This window comes from Podarcis muralis, chromosome 12, assembly GCF_964188315.1.
Source record: "Podarcis muralis chromosome 12, rPodMur119.hap1.1, whole genome shotgun sequence".
Taxonomy (NCBI): Eukaryota; Metazoa; Chordata; class Lepidosauria; order Squamata; family Lacertidae; genus Podarcis; species Podarcis muralis.
This window is the reverse complement of record NC_135666.1, coordinates 18,328,174-18,346,836: the sequence shown is the minus strand read 5'-3', so window position 1 is coordinate 18,346,836 and position 18,663 is coordinate 18,328,174. Positions and strand designations below refer to the sequence as shown.

The 18,663-nt window shown below is 41.1% G+C and overlaps 1 protein-coding gene across 6 annotated transcripts in view; it reads right to left on the bottom strand.

The window, feature by feature from the left end:
* Nucleotides 1-18,663, bottom strand: part of CUL2 (cullin 2) — a 46,087-nt gene that overhangs the window by 22,864 nt on the left and 4,560 nt on the right. For 3 of the 6 annotated variants that reach the window (XM_028751327.2, XM_028751326.2, XM_028751324.2), the window contains exons 2-10: nt 17,963-18,101; nt 14,307-14,409; nt 13,296-13,390; nt 12,036-12,141; nt 10,095-10,177; nt 9,557-9,610; nt 5,244-5,340; nt 5,030-5,140; nt 3,433-3,610 (exon numbers count right to left, since the gene is read on the bottom strand). In XM_028751327.2, coding sequence (XP_028607160.1) covers nt 3,433-3,610; nt 5,030-5,140; nt 5,244-5,340; nt 9,557-9,610; nt 10,095-10,177; nt 12,036-12,141; nt 13,296-13,390; nt 14,307-14,409; nt 17,963-18,081 — 946 coding nt within the window. In that variant the 5' untranslated portion in view covers nt 18,082-18,101. The remainder of the gene's footprint in view (nt 1-3,432; nt 3,611-5,029; nt 5,141-5,243; nt 5,341-9,556; nt 9,611-10,094; nt 10,178-12,035; nt 12,142-13,295; nt 13,391-14,306; nt 14,410-17,962; nt 18,102-18,663) is intronic. The other 3 variants (XM_028751328.2, XM_028751329.2, XM_028751330.2) reach the window with 3 other exon arrangements.

Genomic DNA, 18,663 nt, shown 5'->3' with positions numbered 1-18,663 from the left:
TGAAAGGCATTAGCTTTATTCACTCAATTTGCAACTGAGTAAAGAATTAACTAATTATGAGACCATGTTGCAGACAAATGAAAACTTCGAGAGATACCAGTTTCATAAAGGTAAAGGTAAAGGGACCCCTGACCATTAGGTCCAGTCGTGACCGACTCTGGGGTTGCGGCGCTCATCTCGCTTTACTGGCCGAGGGAGCCAGCGTACAGTTTCCATGTCATGTGGCCAGCATGACTAAGCCGCTTCTGGCGAAGCAGAGGAGCGCACAGAAACGCCGTTTACCTTCTCGCCAGAGCGGTACCTATTTATCTACTTGCACTTTGACGTGCTTTTGAACTGCTAGGTTGGCAGGAGCAGGGACCGAGCAACGGGAGCTCACCCCATCGCGGGGATTTGAACCGACGACCTTCTGATCAGCAAGCCCTAGGCTCTGTGGTTTAACCCACAGCGCCACCCGCGTCCCTACCCGTTTCATAGGAGAGTACCAAAGGATGGGGAAACATTTGAATCCTTTATTACACATCTTAGACTGTAAAGCAAGACATGTAACTTTGGAGGGGTATATGGGGTATTAGGGGAGGGGGAGTACGTCTGCTGGGAGACCCGTCGTGCTGTTTCTGGGGTAGTTTGTCCACCTTTGGTCCCCACCCTGGACTCAGCTCTCACCTGTGGTTCCTAGAACTGTTGGCATGCAACTGTATCCACACCCCAGGAATGGCTACGACTGGCCAGCTAAACCAAGTAAGGGTAGCCAATGGGTCTTAAACCCTTGGTAAATTAGGGACTTGTCCAGTCAATCTGCCACACAGAATAGGCCACACAGAAAAGGTCAAGAATGTGGTTCCTGCAGGTGCTGTAGAGAGAAGTGAGGGACAGATGGGGCTCATCAAGCTGGAAAGGTAGCCCATCTAGGAGAAAGAAAACTCTAATATTAAACCTTGGCTGCCTTGTGGCTATACTCAATCATGAGAAAGGCTTCGGGAGTAAATCCTGAGGAATAATCCGCATCCCACTGCCTTGTGGGACATCATCAGGAGAGGAAAAGGCCAAGGAGTAAACCCAACACAAACCCAGAGTGCAGTCCCTAAGGCAATTGGATGGCGCCTCTTTCTGGCAATTCCTGCATAACTGAGTGTTCACACTGTGGGAGCAGACATAGACCCAGCCAATGTCCTGCATTTGGAAAGACCTGCAACTTTTGCAAAGAACAACTTCACTTTGCAAAGGTTTGAAAGCAAGCACAGACTGGGCTCAGATCGAAACAAAGAGGATTACAGCACCAGCACAGGAGAAAACTTTTATTTGGGAAGTCTTCCAGAGGCATCAGGATTCAGTTACTGGACTGGACTCTGAATACAAATGGGACTTTTGTTACTTACAAATTGGATACTGGAGCTCAAGTAAATGTATCTGCATCTGAGGCTGCTGTGAAAGACTTGGGAGAGAAAGCCAAGCCACACAGCATGCAAACAGCTCCAACTTAAAACTTAAAAGTGGAAAGCTTATTTGAACTAGGGGAGTTTGGAAAATTGATGTTCAAGTAAGCAACAAAATGGTAAAGTTATCATCTGTAGTTGTTGTTGCTGGAAATGGGATACCTATATTGGGACTGAAAAACATGTCAGATTATAGATTTTATTAAGAAGCTGTACAGTGCAGAAGGACAGGGTCACATGACCACTGAAGATCATGTGTCTTTATTGGCATTGGTAAGCTCTCAACAGATTATAAAAGAAACTGTCTGAACCCTCTTTTCAAATTATACATGCATCCAGGAATGTCCGGCTGGCTCTTAGAGATAAAAGAGGAACTAGATAGACTAATTAAACTTGACATTATACAGGAAGCTGAAGAACCCAAAGAATGGGTTCATTCTCTAGTCATAGTTATGAAAAAAGATGGATCCCTACGGCTGTGTCTGGATCCTAAAGAACTGAACAAATAAGTTGAGAGAACATTTTCCAATTCCTACTAGAGAGGAAGTCTTTGGTTAAATGGCAAGTGCAACATTTATTTCATATTTGAATGAATCTTCTGGATTCTGGAAGGTGCCCCTAGAACAAAATAGTAAATGACTGTATGTTTTCAATACTCCTTTTTGTAGGCATTGCTGTACTGGATTGCCTTTTGGAATTTGTTCCACCCACCTCTGAACTCTTTCATAGAAAGATACAACAAATCTTTGAAGGGCCTGAAGGTACTAAAGTTTATATCAATGCTGTTCTGATATGGAGGAGAACATTAGATGAACATAACCAGAGACTACAGAAGGCTCTGGAAAGAGCTTGTAAAGCTGGCTTGAAATAGACAAAAATGAAGATTTAGAGTTAAGGAAATAACCCACCTAGGAGAAAAGTAACACTGATCCCAAAAGAATCCAAGCAATCACTAACATGCTACCACCAGCAGCTAAATAGGACTAGCAAAAATTTATGGGCACAGCAAAATGCAAAATAATTTCCTATTTTAATATATGAACAACCAATATTGGCAGAAGCAGACCACAAGCAATTGGTAGCGCTGCAAAATGGAGTTTAGCAGCTACATCTTCCAGGTTAGACAGACTGTTTTCTGAATTACAATCAGATGATTTGCAACTGGAATATAGCTCTGGTGAATGCTTAGTAACTGAAGACACTTTGCCCAGAGCTTATGATGGGACTAAGACTGAGGAAAATTCAGATTCTGGAGTAGTACAAGAAAATCTGGTCTCTAACCAGATACGGTCCATAATTGCAAGGGCCACAAGCTCAGGATATTATTTTGAAACAAATAATACAAGTAATCAATTCCGATGGATGTGGAAAACACATGAAGTCCTGAGAACTATTTTGCAGGGGACATGTATGTGCTGGATGGAGTTTTGTTCAAAGGCACCATACTGGTGGTTCCTAGCTCTAAAGGAAGAGATGTTGCAATGGGTGCATGAAGGACCTATAGGCATGGACAAATGAAGGTTTGCTCCCCACACAGGTGTTGACTGAGCAGCACTGAGGAGATGCTTCCTGCACAACACCACCAAAGCCCTTGGACGAAGTGTAGGTCCATAGTTTCCCCTTCTCTCAGAAGTGGGAAACATTGATAGCATTGCAGCCTTCTTTGTCAGGTTTCCCTTAGCGGAAATGGGTGCTTGGAAGCCCCGCAAGAAATTCTGGTGTGCAGGAAAACCTTCTTGTTAATCATGTCACATCATAATGACATCATGTGATAAGCAGGTAGGTAGGCTGCCCACTTGTCAATTCTAACCCATGAGGCTGATCCTAACAAGGATCTACTCTGTGGAGCCAAAAGGGTTCCCCCCTATCGAGATACTCGAGAACGTCCCTTCCTGGATCACTATGCTTATTTATACTAGAAAACAACATAGGTGACTGTAAATTCAATTAAAAATATTTAGAAGGTATATTATATTTTGAATTCAAACTTAATCACCCTGTATGTCTTTACCGTTTCTCTTCTCTTGTCGGATAATGTTATGGCATTCTGCGTGAAGGAACTGTAAGTGATCTGCTACCATTCGCTGTTGGCATTCATTAATTACTTTGCCATAGGAACTGGGGTGTAGATATTTTCGACACCTCATTTCTTCATCTTTTAATCTACATAAAACCTAAAAGAATTTTTTGAGATGGGAGAACAAAACGAAGCACTGCATGGTTATTTAGGGGCAGAACAAACATTCAAGTTTAAAGTAATAGAAACAAAGTATGACCAAGGGAACTACCGTATTTTTCGCTCTATAAGACGCACCAGATCACAAGACGCACCTAGTTTTTGGAGGAGGAAAACAAGAAAAAAAATATTCTGAATCTCAGAAGCCAGAACAGCAAGAGGGATCGCTGCACAGCAAAAGCAGCAATCCCTCTTGCTGTTCTGGCTTTTGGGATAGCTGCACAGCCTGCATTCGCTCCATAAGACGCACACACATTTCCCCTTACTTTTTAGGAGGGAAAAAGTGAGTCTTATAGAGCAAAAAATACGGTATTTAGGCAAAATGGATGCCCCAATACACTGCAAACTCCTGTCACAATTGCTCATATTCTTGAAATGGAAAGAACAGTGGACCTTATCCTGACTCTTTAGGATGCTAATCAAATTTATTGCAATCTTCTTAAGTTCTCTCAACTATCATCAGCTATGCATGATTGTCCATATGGATAGCATGAGATCTCTGAATGGAAATAGGCCTTCTGAATATCTCTCTTATAAATCAGCATTAGAAGTCAGCTGCATTTGAAGAATGGAACCTACTTAGAAAAATAAAAAAGCAATCAGTTGCTAGATATCTCCATTGCAAATGGAAATCCTCTTCACCCTACCAAACAACTTTTAGCACTCAGATCAACTTTAGAAGCTCTATTTTGGGTTTCTCCGCTGCCTGGTGGCCGGTGGCTGAATATGAGGAGCATGTTAAGTGCCTTAATCAATCGGGCCAAGGTCCACAACTCCAAAACCCAAGGCTAGCATTCCACCTTGCTAGGGGGCAAGAAAGCTGAGCCTCTTCCCTGAAAATGGTCAAGTTCCACTGCCACACAGGTTGCTCACCCACCTTTCTCATTTGCCATGGAAGCTGACAATCCAGGGGTCAAATAACCCCCGTATGATAAAGTTTACAGAATGCAAAGTGCTTTCTTTCCATGATCCTATGAACATAACTTGCGGAGTATACTAGCCCCTCCCATTTGCCTTCATTTTAGTTGTTTTGCTGTCTTTTAATGGTGGCAACCTCTATCCTGGCTTATATTTTTCCTTTTCCTGGCAGGGCCAGTATATACGAGGGGGACCCACCTCCTCCCTGCCTGCCTTTTTCAAGGAAGGGAGATGGTACAAAGCCTCCCACAGGTGAGAAAGAGGCAAAAGCGCTGGCAGTGAACGATGGTCACTGGCATGAGGTGCAGAACCCCTAAAGTGCAGGGCCCAGGGCAGTCACCCCATCCTCCCCAAGATGGCCCTGCCTATGATGTACAGAAACCAATGAGGAACACTGAATAATTGGCATCTATGCTGCACATAAATATGAGTGTCTTACCTTTTCCATATACTGTGAGCAGTTTGACTCTTGCATTAAATTTGAAGCTTCTTGTTTATAATACTCCCCTGTTTCATTCAGAAAAGGACACTCAAAAATTTCCTGATAAAACTAAAACGAGAGAGGGTGATCAAGTACAAATAAGGCAAGGGATGGAACAATTGCCACAATAAGCCAAGACAACGAAAGAAAAAAGAAAGAAAGGATCTTTTACCTTCAGAGGGAATTTCTTCTTATACTGTTCAACATGAACAAAGGAGTTAATAACCCCATGGATTACTTTTTGATTTGGATCTTCTCCACAGCGATCACTGAAAGGTGGAAAAAAGAAGCTCTCATAATGCATGCAATTTTACACATGGTCCAGACTTCAAAACCAGAAAGACAAATAGGCCGGGCTGTTGGTAGCCTTTTCAAGGACCAAGCAGTCTGCTGTCTGCGCTGTTCAATTCACAAACCCTTTGGGGAGTGCATATGTAATGCAGGGGTAGCCAGTGTGGGGCTCTGTACATGTTATGGGGCTACAACCTCTAAGCTCCCTGGCTGGGGCTGGTGGGAGTGGCTGGACTGCAGCATCTGGAGGGAACCACATTGACTGCACTTCATTAATGGAAAAGGCAAAATGCAAACTGGCACCTATTTTAAAGTGCAAGCTTGTACTCTCCCAGTCCTCAGGCAACGTCTGTGGATCTCGTTCCCCATTCCCACCCCTTCTGCAACACTAAGACCTCTCAATGCAAAACAGCCGAAACCAAAATACAGGTAATCTTTGTTAGTGCGTTTACCTTAAAATTATTTAACAACTGTATGCTTGTTTAATACCACCACAAAAAATGTAATACTATCTTAAAATACTATTTCTGTAATACTAACCAAGCATATATTATTTGAAATGGAACTTAGCACCTAATTTTAATTTTTAAAATTTATAAAGTGCTTCTCGATCACCTTTGGATTTCTTGGCCAGAGCTCAGGGAGGCAGAAGCTGGGCTATTTCTTACTGAGAACAGAAGGGAAGCCTCAATTTCTCCTTATTATCAATTATTCAAGCTTTCCAGAAAGCATGGCTTTCTTGCTAGCGGGAGCAGGCAGAGTCTTGCCTCACTTGCACACAAGATTTGGATAAGGGGAGAAAAAAACATTAGGAGAAATATTTCTTTTATTATCCAAACTACAATGCAATTGAGGCTTCTGAGAGTCCTTCTCGCCAGAGGGCAATGAGCATTCACACCTGATAAACAGGTGAGGGTGACTTGTAGCTGGCTGGCTTGCTCACCTATGGTGGGTTGAACAAGCAGCAGTCCACTTTTTCCTTTTAAAATGTTTTCAAGGTGAGGCAAAAGCATGAGAGAGAGAAGAGTGGAGGAGAGCAAGGTAGACCAAGAAAGAGGAGAAAGTTCAAGGTATACTGTACAATATTCCACCTATGTCCCACATTGCAGGCTAGGGATAAGGAGTTCTGACACCATTATATGATGCAGGCAAAAGTGCACAACAGCGGGAAGAGAGTCAAGAAAAATGTGTTTTCATTCCACCACATATTAAGAACAGGAAGAGGGGGGAAGGATGGCTTCGATGTTTAACAGCTGACACCTTACACTGACCTTACATTCTTATTTATGCCAAGCAGATTAAAACTTGAAAGCAGTGTTGCCACCAAAACTGGTACCCTCGAGACTGAACAGTGTGAAAATAAACAGACACAAAATTGACCTAATGGCTTGGAAGCAACAAGCAGCAGATCTTCAGTTTCCTCCCACCTTCCTTGAACAGGCAGGAAAAAAGCAGAAGGTGGGCTTCTAAAGGACAAAAATTAAACCCGAGCAAATGGCAAATCCAGAAGTGTCTTAAAATCTGAGAGGGACTTGCTTTAGGCTTCCCTATAGTAAAACAGAAAAAGAGCTTCATTCGAGGCAGGCAAATGTATAAACCACAACTCTTGCCAGCATGCCTCTTCCTCCCCATCCAGGAGTGAACTTGAGGCCAACTGAATCATAACCTAAGAAGATAATCAGTTAGGTATAACTTTTGTTCTCCAGATTTGTTCCTTGGTCTCTCACTTTTGCCTGTGCTAACCTTTCCCTGACTACAGTACACGCAAGCATTAGACTGTCACAGAAAGAGCCACAAAACAACTAGGCTTAACAAGAGCCAAATGGAGTGCTTCCTCGTGACTGGTTGCCTCTTCTCTTGGTGAAATGCACTGTTATTTCAAGCCGCAAACCTGCATGACAATGTCTGGCTCACTGTCACAAGGAGATGCTAAGTTCCATAGAACCAAGTCCAAAACACAATTCTAATTGGTGACTAAAGGTAAAAGGTACCCCTGACCATTAGGTCCAGCCACAGACGACTCTGGGGTTGCGTGCTCATCTTGCTCTATAGGCCGAGGGAGCCGGCGTTTGTCCGCAGACAGCTTCCGGGTCATGTGGCCAGCATGACTAAGCTGCTTCTGGTGAAACCAGAGCAGTGTACAGAAACACCGTTTACCTTCCCGCCGGAGTGGTACCTATTCATCTACTTGCACTTTGACATGCTTTCGAACTGCTAGGTGGGCAGGAGCTGGGACCGAACAACAGGAGCTCACCCCGTCGTGGGGATTCGAACCACCGACCTTCCGATCAGGAAGCCCTAGGCTTAGTGGTTTAGACCACAGCGCCACCTGAATCCCAATTGGTGACTACCTAGGACCAAATTCCAGCACTGCAGGGGCTTGGATTAGATTACCCTTTGTGTCTATCGTCACTCTAACATTTTATGAAATATAACCTAAGTCACATGAAGCTCTGGCACAGGGAATTGCTCCAGGATATCCAAGTCATTCCCACTCCCCTTTTCTTTTTGTGTCATGACTCTTAGATTGTATTTCTGAGGAACTGTCATCTCACTGATAACTGTAAGCCATTCTGGGAGGCTTTTATGTGTGCTGAAGAACAATATAATAAATAACAAAATCAAGAATAATAAAAAATGTAAGGGGGAAAAACTATCTACAGACAGTTCTACGGGAAACCCTAATTCAAACTGAACCAAGCCTCTGGGCTGTCAACTCTCAGTTCTATGAAGTTACTCATATCTAGAAGTCCGGAACTGATTGTGAATGTGAAGGTTACCACATATAAACTTCTTACAGCACAATCATAACCATGCTTACTCAGAAACAAGCCCTGTTGATTTCAGTGGGGTTTACTTCCAGTTATGTGTGGTTAGGATTGCAGCATTAACAGCTGAAGAAATGTCTGTGGCTGAGCTTAACTAAAAGAAGTATCAGGTGTTCTTATCCAAAGATTCCCCCCCCCCCGCCCCTTTCACCATGTCAGTTAAGATGACCACGAACCGCCTGCAATGCCTATGGAAGTAAACATCAGAACCTTTTCTTCATCAGATATGACACTTGTCTGTATATGAAGGGGGAAGGTGAACACATGAAACTACTACAGTACATGTGCCAGCTGCCCAATATGCAAAAGTTCTATTGCAATCTTTTAAACATGATATCGTTTCTACATCTCTGCCTTCAATAGTTCCAAACCGAAACACACAAAACCTTCTGGCCACTAAAACACCAACACTTACATTTGCAAAACAGAAACTGATAACCCGCACAATATCCAAGAGGCTAGGTAGGAGAAAAAACATTAGGGGCAGGCCAACCTGAAGAGTCCTCCGTACAAACTATAGCAGCTTCTATAGATCTTAGATCAGGACAGTAAGAAGCAATCAAGAACAGCTTTACATGAAAAGAAAAGGAAGTTAAAATTCAGGATAAAAAGGGGGAGATATGTCCTAGTGGAAGACATTGATCATGCAAATGCCAGTACACACAGAACAAATCTGGCGGCACTCAGGATCGTGGCCACAGGACTGCTAACTTTACAATTCTGCCTCAGTGGCTGAGCACTGGGTCACTGCAGGTTTCACAGCGGCTCCATGGAGCAAACTCCTATTGGGAGTATATTTTTTTCTTTCCTCTCCTGCACTTCTTAAAATTAACAGAAGTGTCATGACTTGGTCCTGGAGTTTAATTATTTTTTTAATTGTCAAAAAGAACTGGTTTCTACGAAACACCCATCCAGGAAGATGGGAATCCTCTGTTCGTATGCTCAGAGAAGCTACTTCCATACGTGAGCTTTAAAGAGCACATTCAAGCTTGATTTAACTGTTATCTGCCCGAAACAGTTACTTACAGCTATAGGGCACTTCGTCCCTGTGCATTTATTTTTGCTAATGATACCAAATATAACCTAGGGCACAGTTAAGCATGTGGAAGACCTGCAAGATCAACAGGACTGAAGCACACTTAATTGAGCCTTGGATTGCGGCTGCTCTTCGCAACTCCTGTAAAGGAGCCATAAGGCAAATTCTGTTTCACCTGACAGCAGCTTTGGGACAGGAGGTCACAAAGAAACCTCAGTGCATGGTGAAATATAGAAGGTTGGTTGGTTAGACTCGGTTGGCTTTTCTATGCATTTGCTAACAAGCTATAGAATATGCAATATTTTACATTGCTGGCAATCAGAGCCTTACCCTGGAACAAGGCTGACTGACAGAAGTAGCTGAAGCTTGTACTGCTGCTCAGTTCTGTAATACATTCAGAATTTCAGAAAGAATTCTAGATCTAATGTCAGTCCTCTTTTTAAGAATAACATTTATACAATACTCCATAACGCGTAATTTGAAGTAACTTAAAAGTACAACATTTGTTTGGTAATTCAATAGATTCAAATGTTCTAGGCCAGACTGCAAAATCACTAGATCAAGATCAAGGTTTCACAGCAAGCAGCAGAAATGAACACTGGCTTTAGGGCTCCAATAACATCCTCTATTTACTAGGACACACTACCTGCTTTTAGAGCTAATTTCACGTCTCAAAAAAGATTCTGCTTTCCCTGAATATGTTGCCAACATATAAAAACCCAGTTACGATCTAAAGAAACAACAGTAAGAAGTGAATAGTAGCGTTCTTAAATCAAGCAATTACAATTCTCAGGTAAGTACAGTAAGTAAGCATATATAAAGCAGGCAACTTGCAATAACAACAACAACAGGAAAAGGATTAACTCACTTTTTTATTTCACGGAGGAGCATTCGAATGAGGACAGCCTGTAAAGGCTCGATCATTAACCTCCTCCACATATCAAGTGCTAGCTGTTATGAAAAAATGCACAACAGAAACATGTCAAGCACAGATGATTCATTTGTTTATTTTAGAATTAAAAACTGCTCAATCCTGATGGATTCAGTAGGGTAATATTGGATTAAAATAGGGTAATATTGTATTTAAATGCAGAAAATAGCAGATTAAATTAAAATAATCTAGGGTTTGGAAATATGTGTTGCTGGCTGGGGCAGATGAGAGCTGAAGTCCAATAACATTTGGAAAGTTCCCAACTCTTGTGATCAACAATAGCCAGTACCGAACTCAAGCATCCCCTCAGATTAGCTTTGGCTACTCAAAGCCAGTCTGCACTTATCTTTTGAAAAATCCTTACAATACTGTTGGAATGTGCAGAAAGGAAAAGTGGTCCTCTTTGGCCTGCTGCACGTGTGTACAAAGCAAAAGAAACCAACAGTAGTAACACACTAAGGCTGCCTCTGAGTATACGCTCAATAGCCATGGTTTGCTCTTGCCTTACCACTCGTGGTTTGTCTGGGGGAGACAAACCACTAGTTGGTTCAGACACAAAAGCTGAGCTCTGGCAAATGTGAGAGCAGCAGGATAGGGGTGGGGGGAATCAAAGTGGTCACGATTTTTGCTCCATGCACTTGCATGATTACTCACTCGTTCATGTTTTGTACATAACGCTAAGCCCAACCATGGCTAACTGGGCTTAAGCTAGTTGAAATCAACGGGGCAAGTTAATTCCCACTGAAATCAATGGGACTAGATAACTAACTTATTGCACAATGAACTAGCCATGTCTACTCAGAAGTAATCAGTGTTACAAGAAGGTGTCTTATATAGAGTCTAGTTTGATATAACTGCCAGTGGCTCTCCCAGGTTTCAGAGAGAGATCTCTACCAGTCATACCTGGAGATACTGAGGATTTTACACGGGACCTTCAGGCAGCAAAGCAGATAATCTAACATGAACTATGACTCCTCCCAAGGGGCATAGCTGTCAACGTTTCCCCTTTTTAAAGGGAAATTCCCTTATTCCGAATAGGATTCCTCGCAAGAAAAGGGAAAAGTTGACAGCTATGTCAAGGGGGGACTTATTCCCAGGTCAGTGTAGTTAGGTTGCAGGCATAGGCTGCAATCCTATAAACATTGACCTAGGAGTAAGTTCCGTTACACTCAATCGGGATTACTTCTAAGTAGACATGTATAGGACCGCACTGTTGGTTTGGATACAACCCATTATTATTTTTTACATGTGAAACAGCCCTAATACAATCCTCCTTATATCTGGGCTTTCTTTTATTCCATCAGAGATGCAAAAACTTGTCAATTCCAGGGATCAATTAACAGGGTCCAGAGATGAGTGTCATTCAGAGATCAGATTTTCCTCTTTGAGAAAAGCAAGTATGTATGTAGGGTTTAAGTACATGCCACCCCAAGCATCACTTCTAATGAAACAGGTTAATAAAACAATGCCTCACCAAGCCCTTATTCTTGTCAGCTTCATATTAAAGGCACTACTGTAAATTATTGAGTGTTGTGCATTTCGTACTTCTTTCTTTGCAGCTCTTTATCATCAGAGCCCCATTTCTCTTTCTGTATCCACCAATCCCACCAAGATAGTGTATAATCTATATTCATTTCAGTAAGTAAATAATACACAACAATGGTCTGTTCACTAAGGCTGGCTAAAAAACCAATAAAAGCACTGAATGCCTCACTGTGAAGACTTACGAAGCCAATAAATGAGGCATTTATTTTACTGATCCAACAAAATGGGCTATACGGTTTTCAACAAAAGTGACCATGCCAAGTTATTGTGAGGAAGAGAGAATTAAATGCACTTCTTATTAACTTTCTGGAAGAACATCAATAGACTGCCTACCTCTCCAATCTCCATCAATGGTTCACTCATATCCACACCTCCATAACCATACTGAAGATCAGCTTCAGTCAATTTGTTCTTCTTAATAAACTGTGTATTGAGGTATCTATGAAAACAAAACATATTGTGAATGTTTTCAGATGTTTTCTGAAGCAAATCTAGGTCAGGGAAAAAAGACACATCTCACTATCAAAATCATAGAGCTGTAGGCAGAAGACAACACCACACAGGAAACAATGGCTGTGTTAGACATAAATATTATAATTCTTTATAAAATTATTTGCCATAAATATATATATATATATAATATAAATATATATACATATATACATATATAAAAATATACATCAAAGTGGTTTACAGCCATGATGGCTCTGCTCTGCTGCTGCAGTTGGAGGCTTCTAAAAAAAACAGTTCCTGGAAACTGGGAAGAGTGCTCTTGTGCTTGAATTCTGCTTGTGGGTTTCCCACAGGCATCTGGTCAGCCACTGTGAGAACAGGATGCTAAACTAGAGGAGCTATTGCTCTGATCCAACAGGATTTTATTACATTCTTAAGCAGACCCGCCACATGAATGCCTGATTACATGGAAGCCTGATGTACATGGTTTTCCTCAACTTTGAGCAGACCTGAAAGCCTACTGGAAACCTAGCTGTGTACTGAAGAGGCTTGTGCATTGCTGGATTTATGAAACAGGGCTTATGCCCATAGAAGCATGTTTAAGACCAGGGTGCACTCTCACTTTTTATAGCAACTGAAGCCTGTTCTTGTTCTTCCTCCAAGAGGCACAGTTAACTCTTTTCCCATTCCACTGTTACGTTACTTAAATGAATTAGTTAAATGAGATCACTTGGTGCCTATCCTACACTATGGTTACTGGATCCACTAGGATAGTGAGGCTTTCTCTGGGAAGGCATGGAATGATTGCAAGGAAAATGGACAAGTTGTCATTTAACAGCTAAACAAACCTTTATAAAACCCCACGTTTCTGCATATACACACACAACAAAGAATATATTTCATACAGAATATCTTTTTAGTTGTCATATTTTTATTAATCTGAGTTTTGTAAATAAGAGAAGCATCTACATGTTGTAACCTACATAAATAAAATAATGGTGGAAGCACTTCATAATCTTGTCCTAAACATAGTTTTGGAATCAAATTGTGACTGTGTCCATCTCCCAACAGCTTCAGCTTTCTTCTATAATTTTTTTTTTGCATCAATTACACTTTTAGCATGTTTTCTCCAAAATTTACCTGTATAAACAGTCCATATAGTCTGCCCCTTTACTGTATTCATCCCAGTATCTATGATACATTACCAGTACTTGTTCTTCAGAGTCCATGACTCTCTACAAAAAAAAGCATGAGGGAAAAAGATCAATTCCACAATTTGCACTGTAGTAACAATGTCAGAAATGCTGAAGAACAAACTTCTATAATACATTCTGATATGTGCACTGTTTCAATTTAAAAATAAAATAAAATACCATACATATTTACATGCTGCTCTCAGGCAGGGTTGGGCGATATCTGGTTTTCAACACTGCCATATATCACCAGCTAAACATTGTGATATACCAATATATAATGATGTCTGAAATAAGGATGGAACGATATAGACACAAACAGTAGGGCTGGGTGATATCTGGTTTTCAACTTCATGATATATCACCAGCTAAACTTTGCAATATACTGATATATCACAATGTCTGAAATAGCAATGGAGCTATGTTGAGGGAATGGCTGGCTTCACAGTATTTCCTACATTGTGATTTCAGCACAGCGCGCGCACACAAATCATGATGTATAATATATTGCCAGGTCAAAAATTATAAAACCAGTATCACAATAGGGACTTCAAACTGGTTTTGGACTGTATATTGATACACAGTAGTACCTCGTTGTGAGTCCGCCCTGTTTAGCGTCCATTTTGTGGAACGTCCGCAGCAAACCCAGAAGTACCGGAACGGGTTACTTCTAGGTTTGCCGCTTGCGCAGGCGCAGAAGTGCAAAATTGCTCATGACAAGAGCAGCGCTTTGTCGAGCGTCCCTTTTGTTGAGCATCCGGGGCTCTGGAACGGATCCTGGACTCAAAACGAGGTACCACTGTATATTGGGAGCCCTACTCCCAGGTTGTAATTCACAAAATATTTTACGAATTAAAAAATGACTGTAATCCTTATCAAATAGTGAAACAGCTTGTATTCACAGTCATGAAATCCTCATACAGTGAGAAGACTCACGTCTTGTACACTTTATAGTTACCTTGTGCAAATGGCGTACATGATTTTCCAAAAAATTCTTTGTTTCCATATAAAGTCTCTCCCCCAGTGGTTCAGGATAGGCCACACACAAAGCGTAAATGTCCCTGGGTTTAAAGTCAAGGATGAAACATACTTTCAAGTTCTCTTAACCCAAACTTTTAACAAGATCTTAAAAACAAATGAACAATGTGGCTTGGTTTCAAGGCTTGCACATGGGAAAGTTGCTGGCTTTCTCTATCAGTTGCAGTTCCATGTACTGCAAAGGAGGCTGTTCAGGAGAGGCTTTCCCAACCTATAGAAAAAGCATCACAAGTGGGAATGGAGGGCCTGAAAATCACCAGAATGCCATGAAAGGGCCTTTTGCCCTGGCCTGTATTTACAGTGTAGCATAACCTGTAAGGAAACTGTATCTTTCAAACAATCCTTTTCTGAGAACAGTGTTATTTCTCCAAGTCTAGAGCAAGAAGCAGTTCCTCACAACAAGAACAAAGTTACTTACAGGTTTTTAACAATACACCACTTCATACTAGCAGGAGCTTCAGCATGTTTTCTTCTTGTAAACTTTGGCTTCCGAGAGGATGTTCTTCATTATGGTCTGCTTCCTTTGAATACTCATCACTAACAACATAACAGTTGGCCATATGTCAAATAATATCTCCTCCAGAAAAATGTATTGCAGTCTAATTTGTCTGTAGTAACAGGCTACATAGTTCCTAAAATAAGCCTCCCCCCCAATACCCCACCTCTATTAAGGCTTTCCTGGAAGACAGAAGAGAAAAGGAAGATATCTAGCCAAAAAAATGATAATGGCACCACGTTATCATTGCTCATTATAAAAAACTTTGTTTTCCCCATAAGCCATCCAAAACACAAAGCATTGAAACAAGCAAGGTTTTTCCAGAAGGATCTGATCCACAGCTGATGGATCTATGTGGAAAAAGAACTATTATACTCTTGGTTTTTTCTAAAGCAACTGAGTAGACTAGAAGCACGAAATAAAGGATGAAGCAAAAACAATTCTTTCTAAAATAAAATCCTGCCTATAGAAGGCATCTATGAAGCCAGCTTTCTATTTCTGAATACCAGAAAATGTTGCTGCTGTTGCATTTATGAGAAACTTTTAAAGTCTGGGGAGTTCATTACATACCTAGTAGTTTTCATAAGGATTGACTCATTGTAGCAAATAATAAGCAGTTGCCCTAACCATGTGATTCTGAAAAATACAAAGATTAGCAACAAATTGTGAACAAATTTGAAGCCCTTCTTCAATTCCTAAGCTTTTCTGCATTAAGATTCAATAAACTCATATATTTCTGTGTGATCAAGCCCCTCTGATAGCGACTTTCCCAATAATGATCAGAAGCTTGTCTCATGGCCCCAGAATCTGCAACATGTAGAATTTCAGTGGGAACTTTCCAAAGGGAGAAGAAAAAGTGACTAGACCGCAAGTCTTGAAATGGCAACTGACCTTTGGGTGAAACATCTGAATTGGTCTACCCACTACCCAAAGTAATTTTCTGTTTTGAAAGGTAGAAGCTATCATCATCATTAAATAGCATCTGAGTCCTTTAATACCCAGCATCTTCATTTGATGGGTGGAGTTCTAGAGGCTATCCAACCTGCTTGATGAGATAAGATCTCAGCTGAATTTTGGGTCCTGTTGTATTTGCCTTGCTTGGTGCTGCAAAGTCTGATTCTCTTAACCCAAATTCTGTTTCAGTTCCCTTCACACCTTGCTTAGCATCCTGGCAAGGACACTCCTGTAGCAGGCAGTGGGCGGACCCACAAAAAGCAGAACCCTCCATAATTTGTTCTTCTTCCTATATTTAGATTTCTGTGTTTAGAACCAGAACTGTACTGCAGTTTATGGATTACTGGGGTCTACCTTCCTGAAGCAACAAACAGGTTTCCAGGGGACAGAAGTGGTATTTTGGTAACCACTGGTATTATGGTAACACATTGCAAATGCTGCAATAAGATCTTGTTGAAAGCCTATCCACCAATTTCAAGAACAACCAGTGCCAAGAAATGAGAGCAGGGGCATAAAGAAACAGGAGTCATTTACTAGGATGAAAAATGGAGTAAAGACAGAATGACAGAATTGTGTTAAATGGCTCCCTTCCACATCAAAAATCTGTTTCTACCAGCCTGAACCATTCAACGGAAACTTGGAAATGACTTTTACTTTAAAAAGCAAAACTAACTTTCTAGAAAGAAGTTATAAAGCAGTAAATTACTTCTAGTAACATGCTTAAGTTATGCTGCGAGGGAAGCACAGTGCCAGAAATATCTTGTTCCTGCAGGGGTTCAGGCTGAACAGATCTGAAGGTCAAAAGGTAGCTGAAAGTGAGTCAATGCTTTAAATAAAAGTAGCATGTGATCTCCATTGCTCTTTACAAGAGGACTTGGTATTATACTGGAGCACACACAGTATCCTGAGCATATTTACTCTGCTTTCAATCTCAAGGAAGGTACGCACTATCGAAAAACTGAATTAAAACCTGCCGTGAACATCAACACATTTGGGCATCATATGAGCAAAGGAACAGCAGCTGCCTACATGGACAACTTGTTTGCACCCATCTGTAAGGTACAATAGATTCCCCTCTACTAATGCATCATGGTGTACTAAGTTTACCGGGATGCAATATCAACATCATAGGTAGGCAGGTTGCTTCTGTAAGAAAAGCAGGTTGTTTCCATCCCCTATACTACATATTCCAAAAGATAATTGGTCATGCATCCAGCAAAATATAGCTTCGATTCCTGGCATTTCCAGGTAAGGGCTAGGAAAGAATCCTGTCTGAAACCCTGGAGAGCGACTGCCAGTCAGTGCAGACTATAAAGATAGACCAAGTGTCCAGCTTTGTATATGCTGATGAGAACAGTCGCTCTGCTACTGAGTCATAAAGGAAATAGCTACTGACAGATTCCACCTGGCTTGAGGTTTTACTAGTTCCTTCAGTAGCATGTGTCTTATCTTGCAAACGTAAACATTCACAATTTGCACATATAGATGGGTTGCATCCAACTTATACAAATAATTAATTACAAATACACTGACAATCCTTCAAAAAGGCCTTTTGTTGAACGATTCTCTGGAAAAAGGCAGTCAGTGTTACCAATAATACAAAGGATGGCTATCCTTTCTTCCAGAGCAAACTAAACATCAAGCTATCCACTGTCACAGTCAATCAAAGCAACAGTTAGAAATCTAACCCAACTGTAGTAAAGCTAAATAATAGTTCAGATGAGGTTACTTGTGCCAGTCGGACTGTTGGCATATTTATGAGGGATGTCAATTTGTCTGCTCTAAGTGAATAAAAAAGCCACATCTTGCATTCAGAATAGATACCAAAAAGTCATGTACTAAACTCAATGTAATTAGACAATCATTATCATTAATCCATAGCAACAGTTCTTAGGAAGTGATCAATTCAGATTTCCCCCATTTCACTGTATGCAACATTTCTGACAACTTCTTTTACAATGAGGTCCTCATTTTCTCAGAAGTAGTAAAAAATGGGGGTCATAGAAGACATTTTCTTCCAGCTGGCATTATGCTGGGCACAAATTTATGCACGGTTTACACCAAACCAATATCTGCAAGACACACAATCACATGCAATCAGAGGCCAGCTTCTATTAAAAGGATACGAAAAGCGGTCGTTCCATGTTGATCTTTCCACATAATCCAACATAACAACAGCTTTAATTGTTGTAAGCAGCTTGTTCCATGTTTCATCAAAATCAACTACTCGTGGTTTCAAGGACATTGTGGGGCGTTAGTATTGATCTGCAAAAAAGAGAAAAATCCAGATGATTAGTTTCAAACTAATGTTAGCCACAAAATATTACTATATTGCTTAACTCTTTTGTTTTAAACCTTATAATTGGTTAGAGGAGGAGGAGGAGGATGTAGATGATTGTATTATTTGTATGCCGCCCATCTGACTGGGTTGCCCCAGCCACTCTGGCCGGCTCCCAACAGAATACTAAAAACATCAAACATTAACAATCGACCTGCTCTATTACCCAGGCTGATTTCTGCTGGTACTCTTAGAAATCTTTGCTACAGAAATGTTGCTCTGTGGTACTTCTCTAGCAAAGTGCAATATTCCGTGGTCCTCACTGTTGCCATGTATACTACAAATAATGCGCGCAAGAATGAATCACTGAACAAACAGCGTGATTCCCAGAAAGAGCCTAAGTAGATCGGGGTCAATTACATGCATCAGACCGAGAGAGGTTTCTAGGAAAAGTACACAGAGTAGCACAGAGCCTAGAAAAAGTAGCCAAACTGTTTCCTTTTAGGTGTTTCTTGCAATAGCAAATGGAATCCGGTAACAATGAATGAT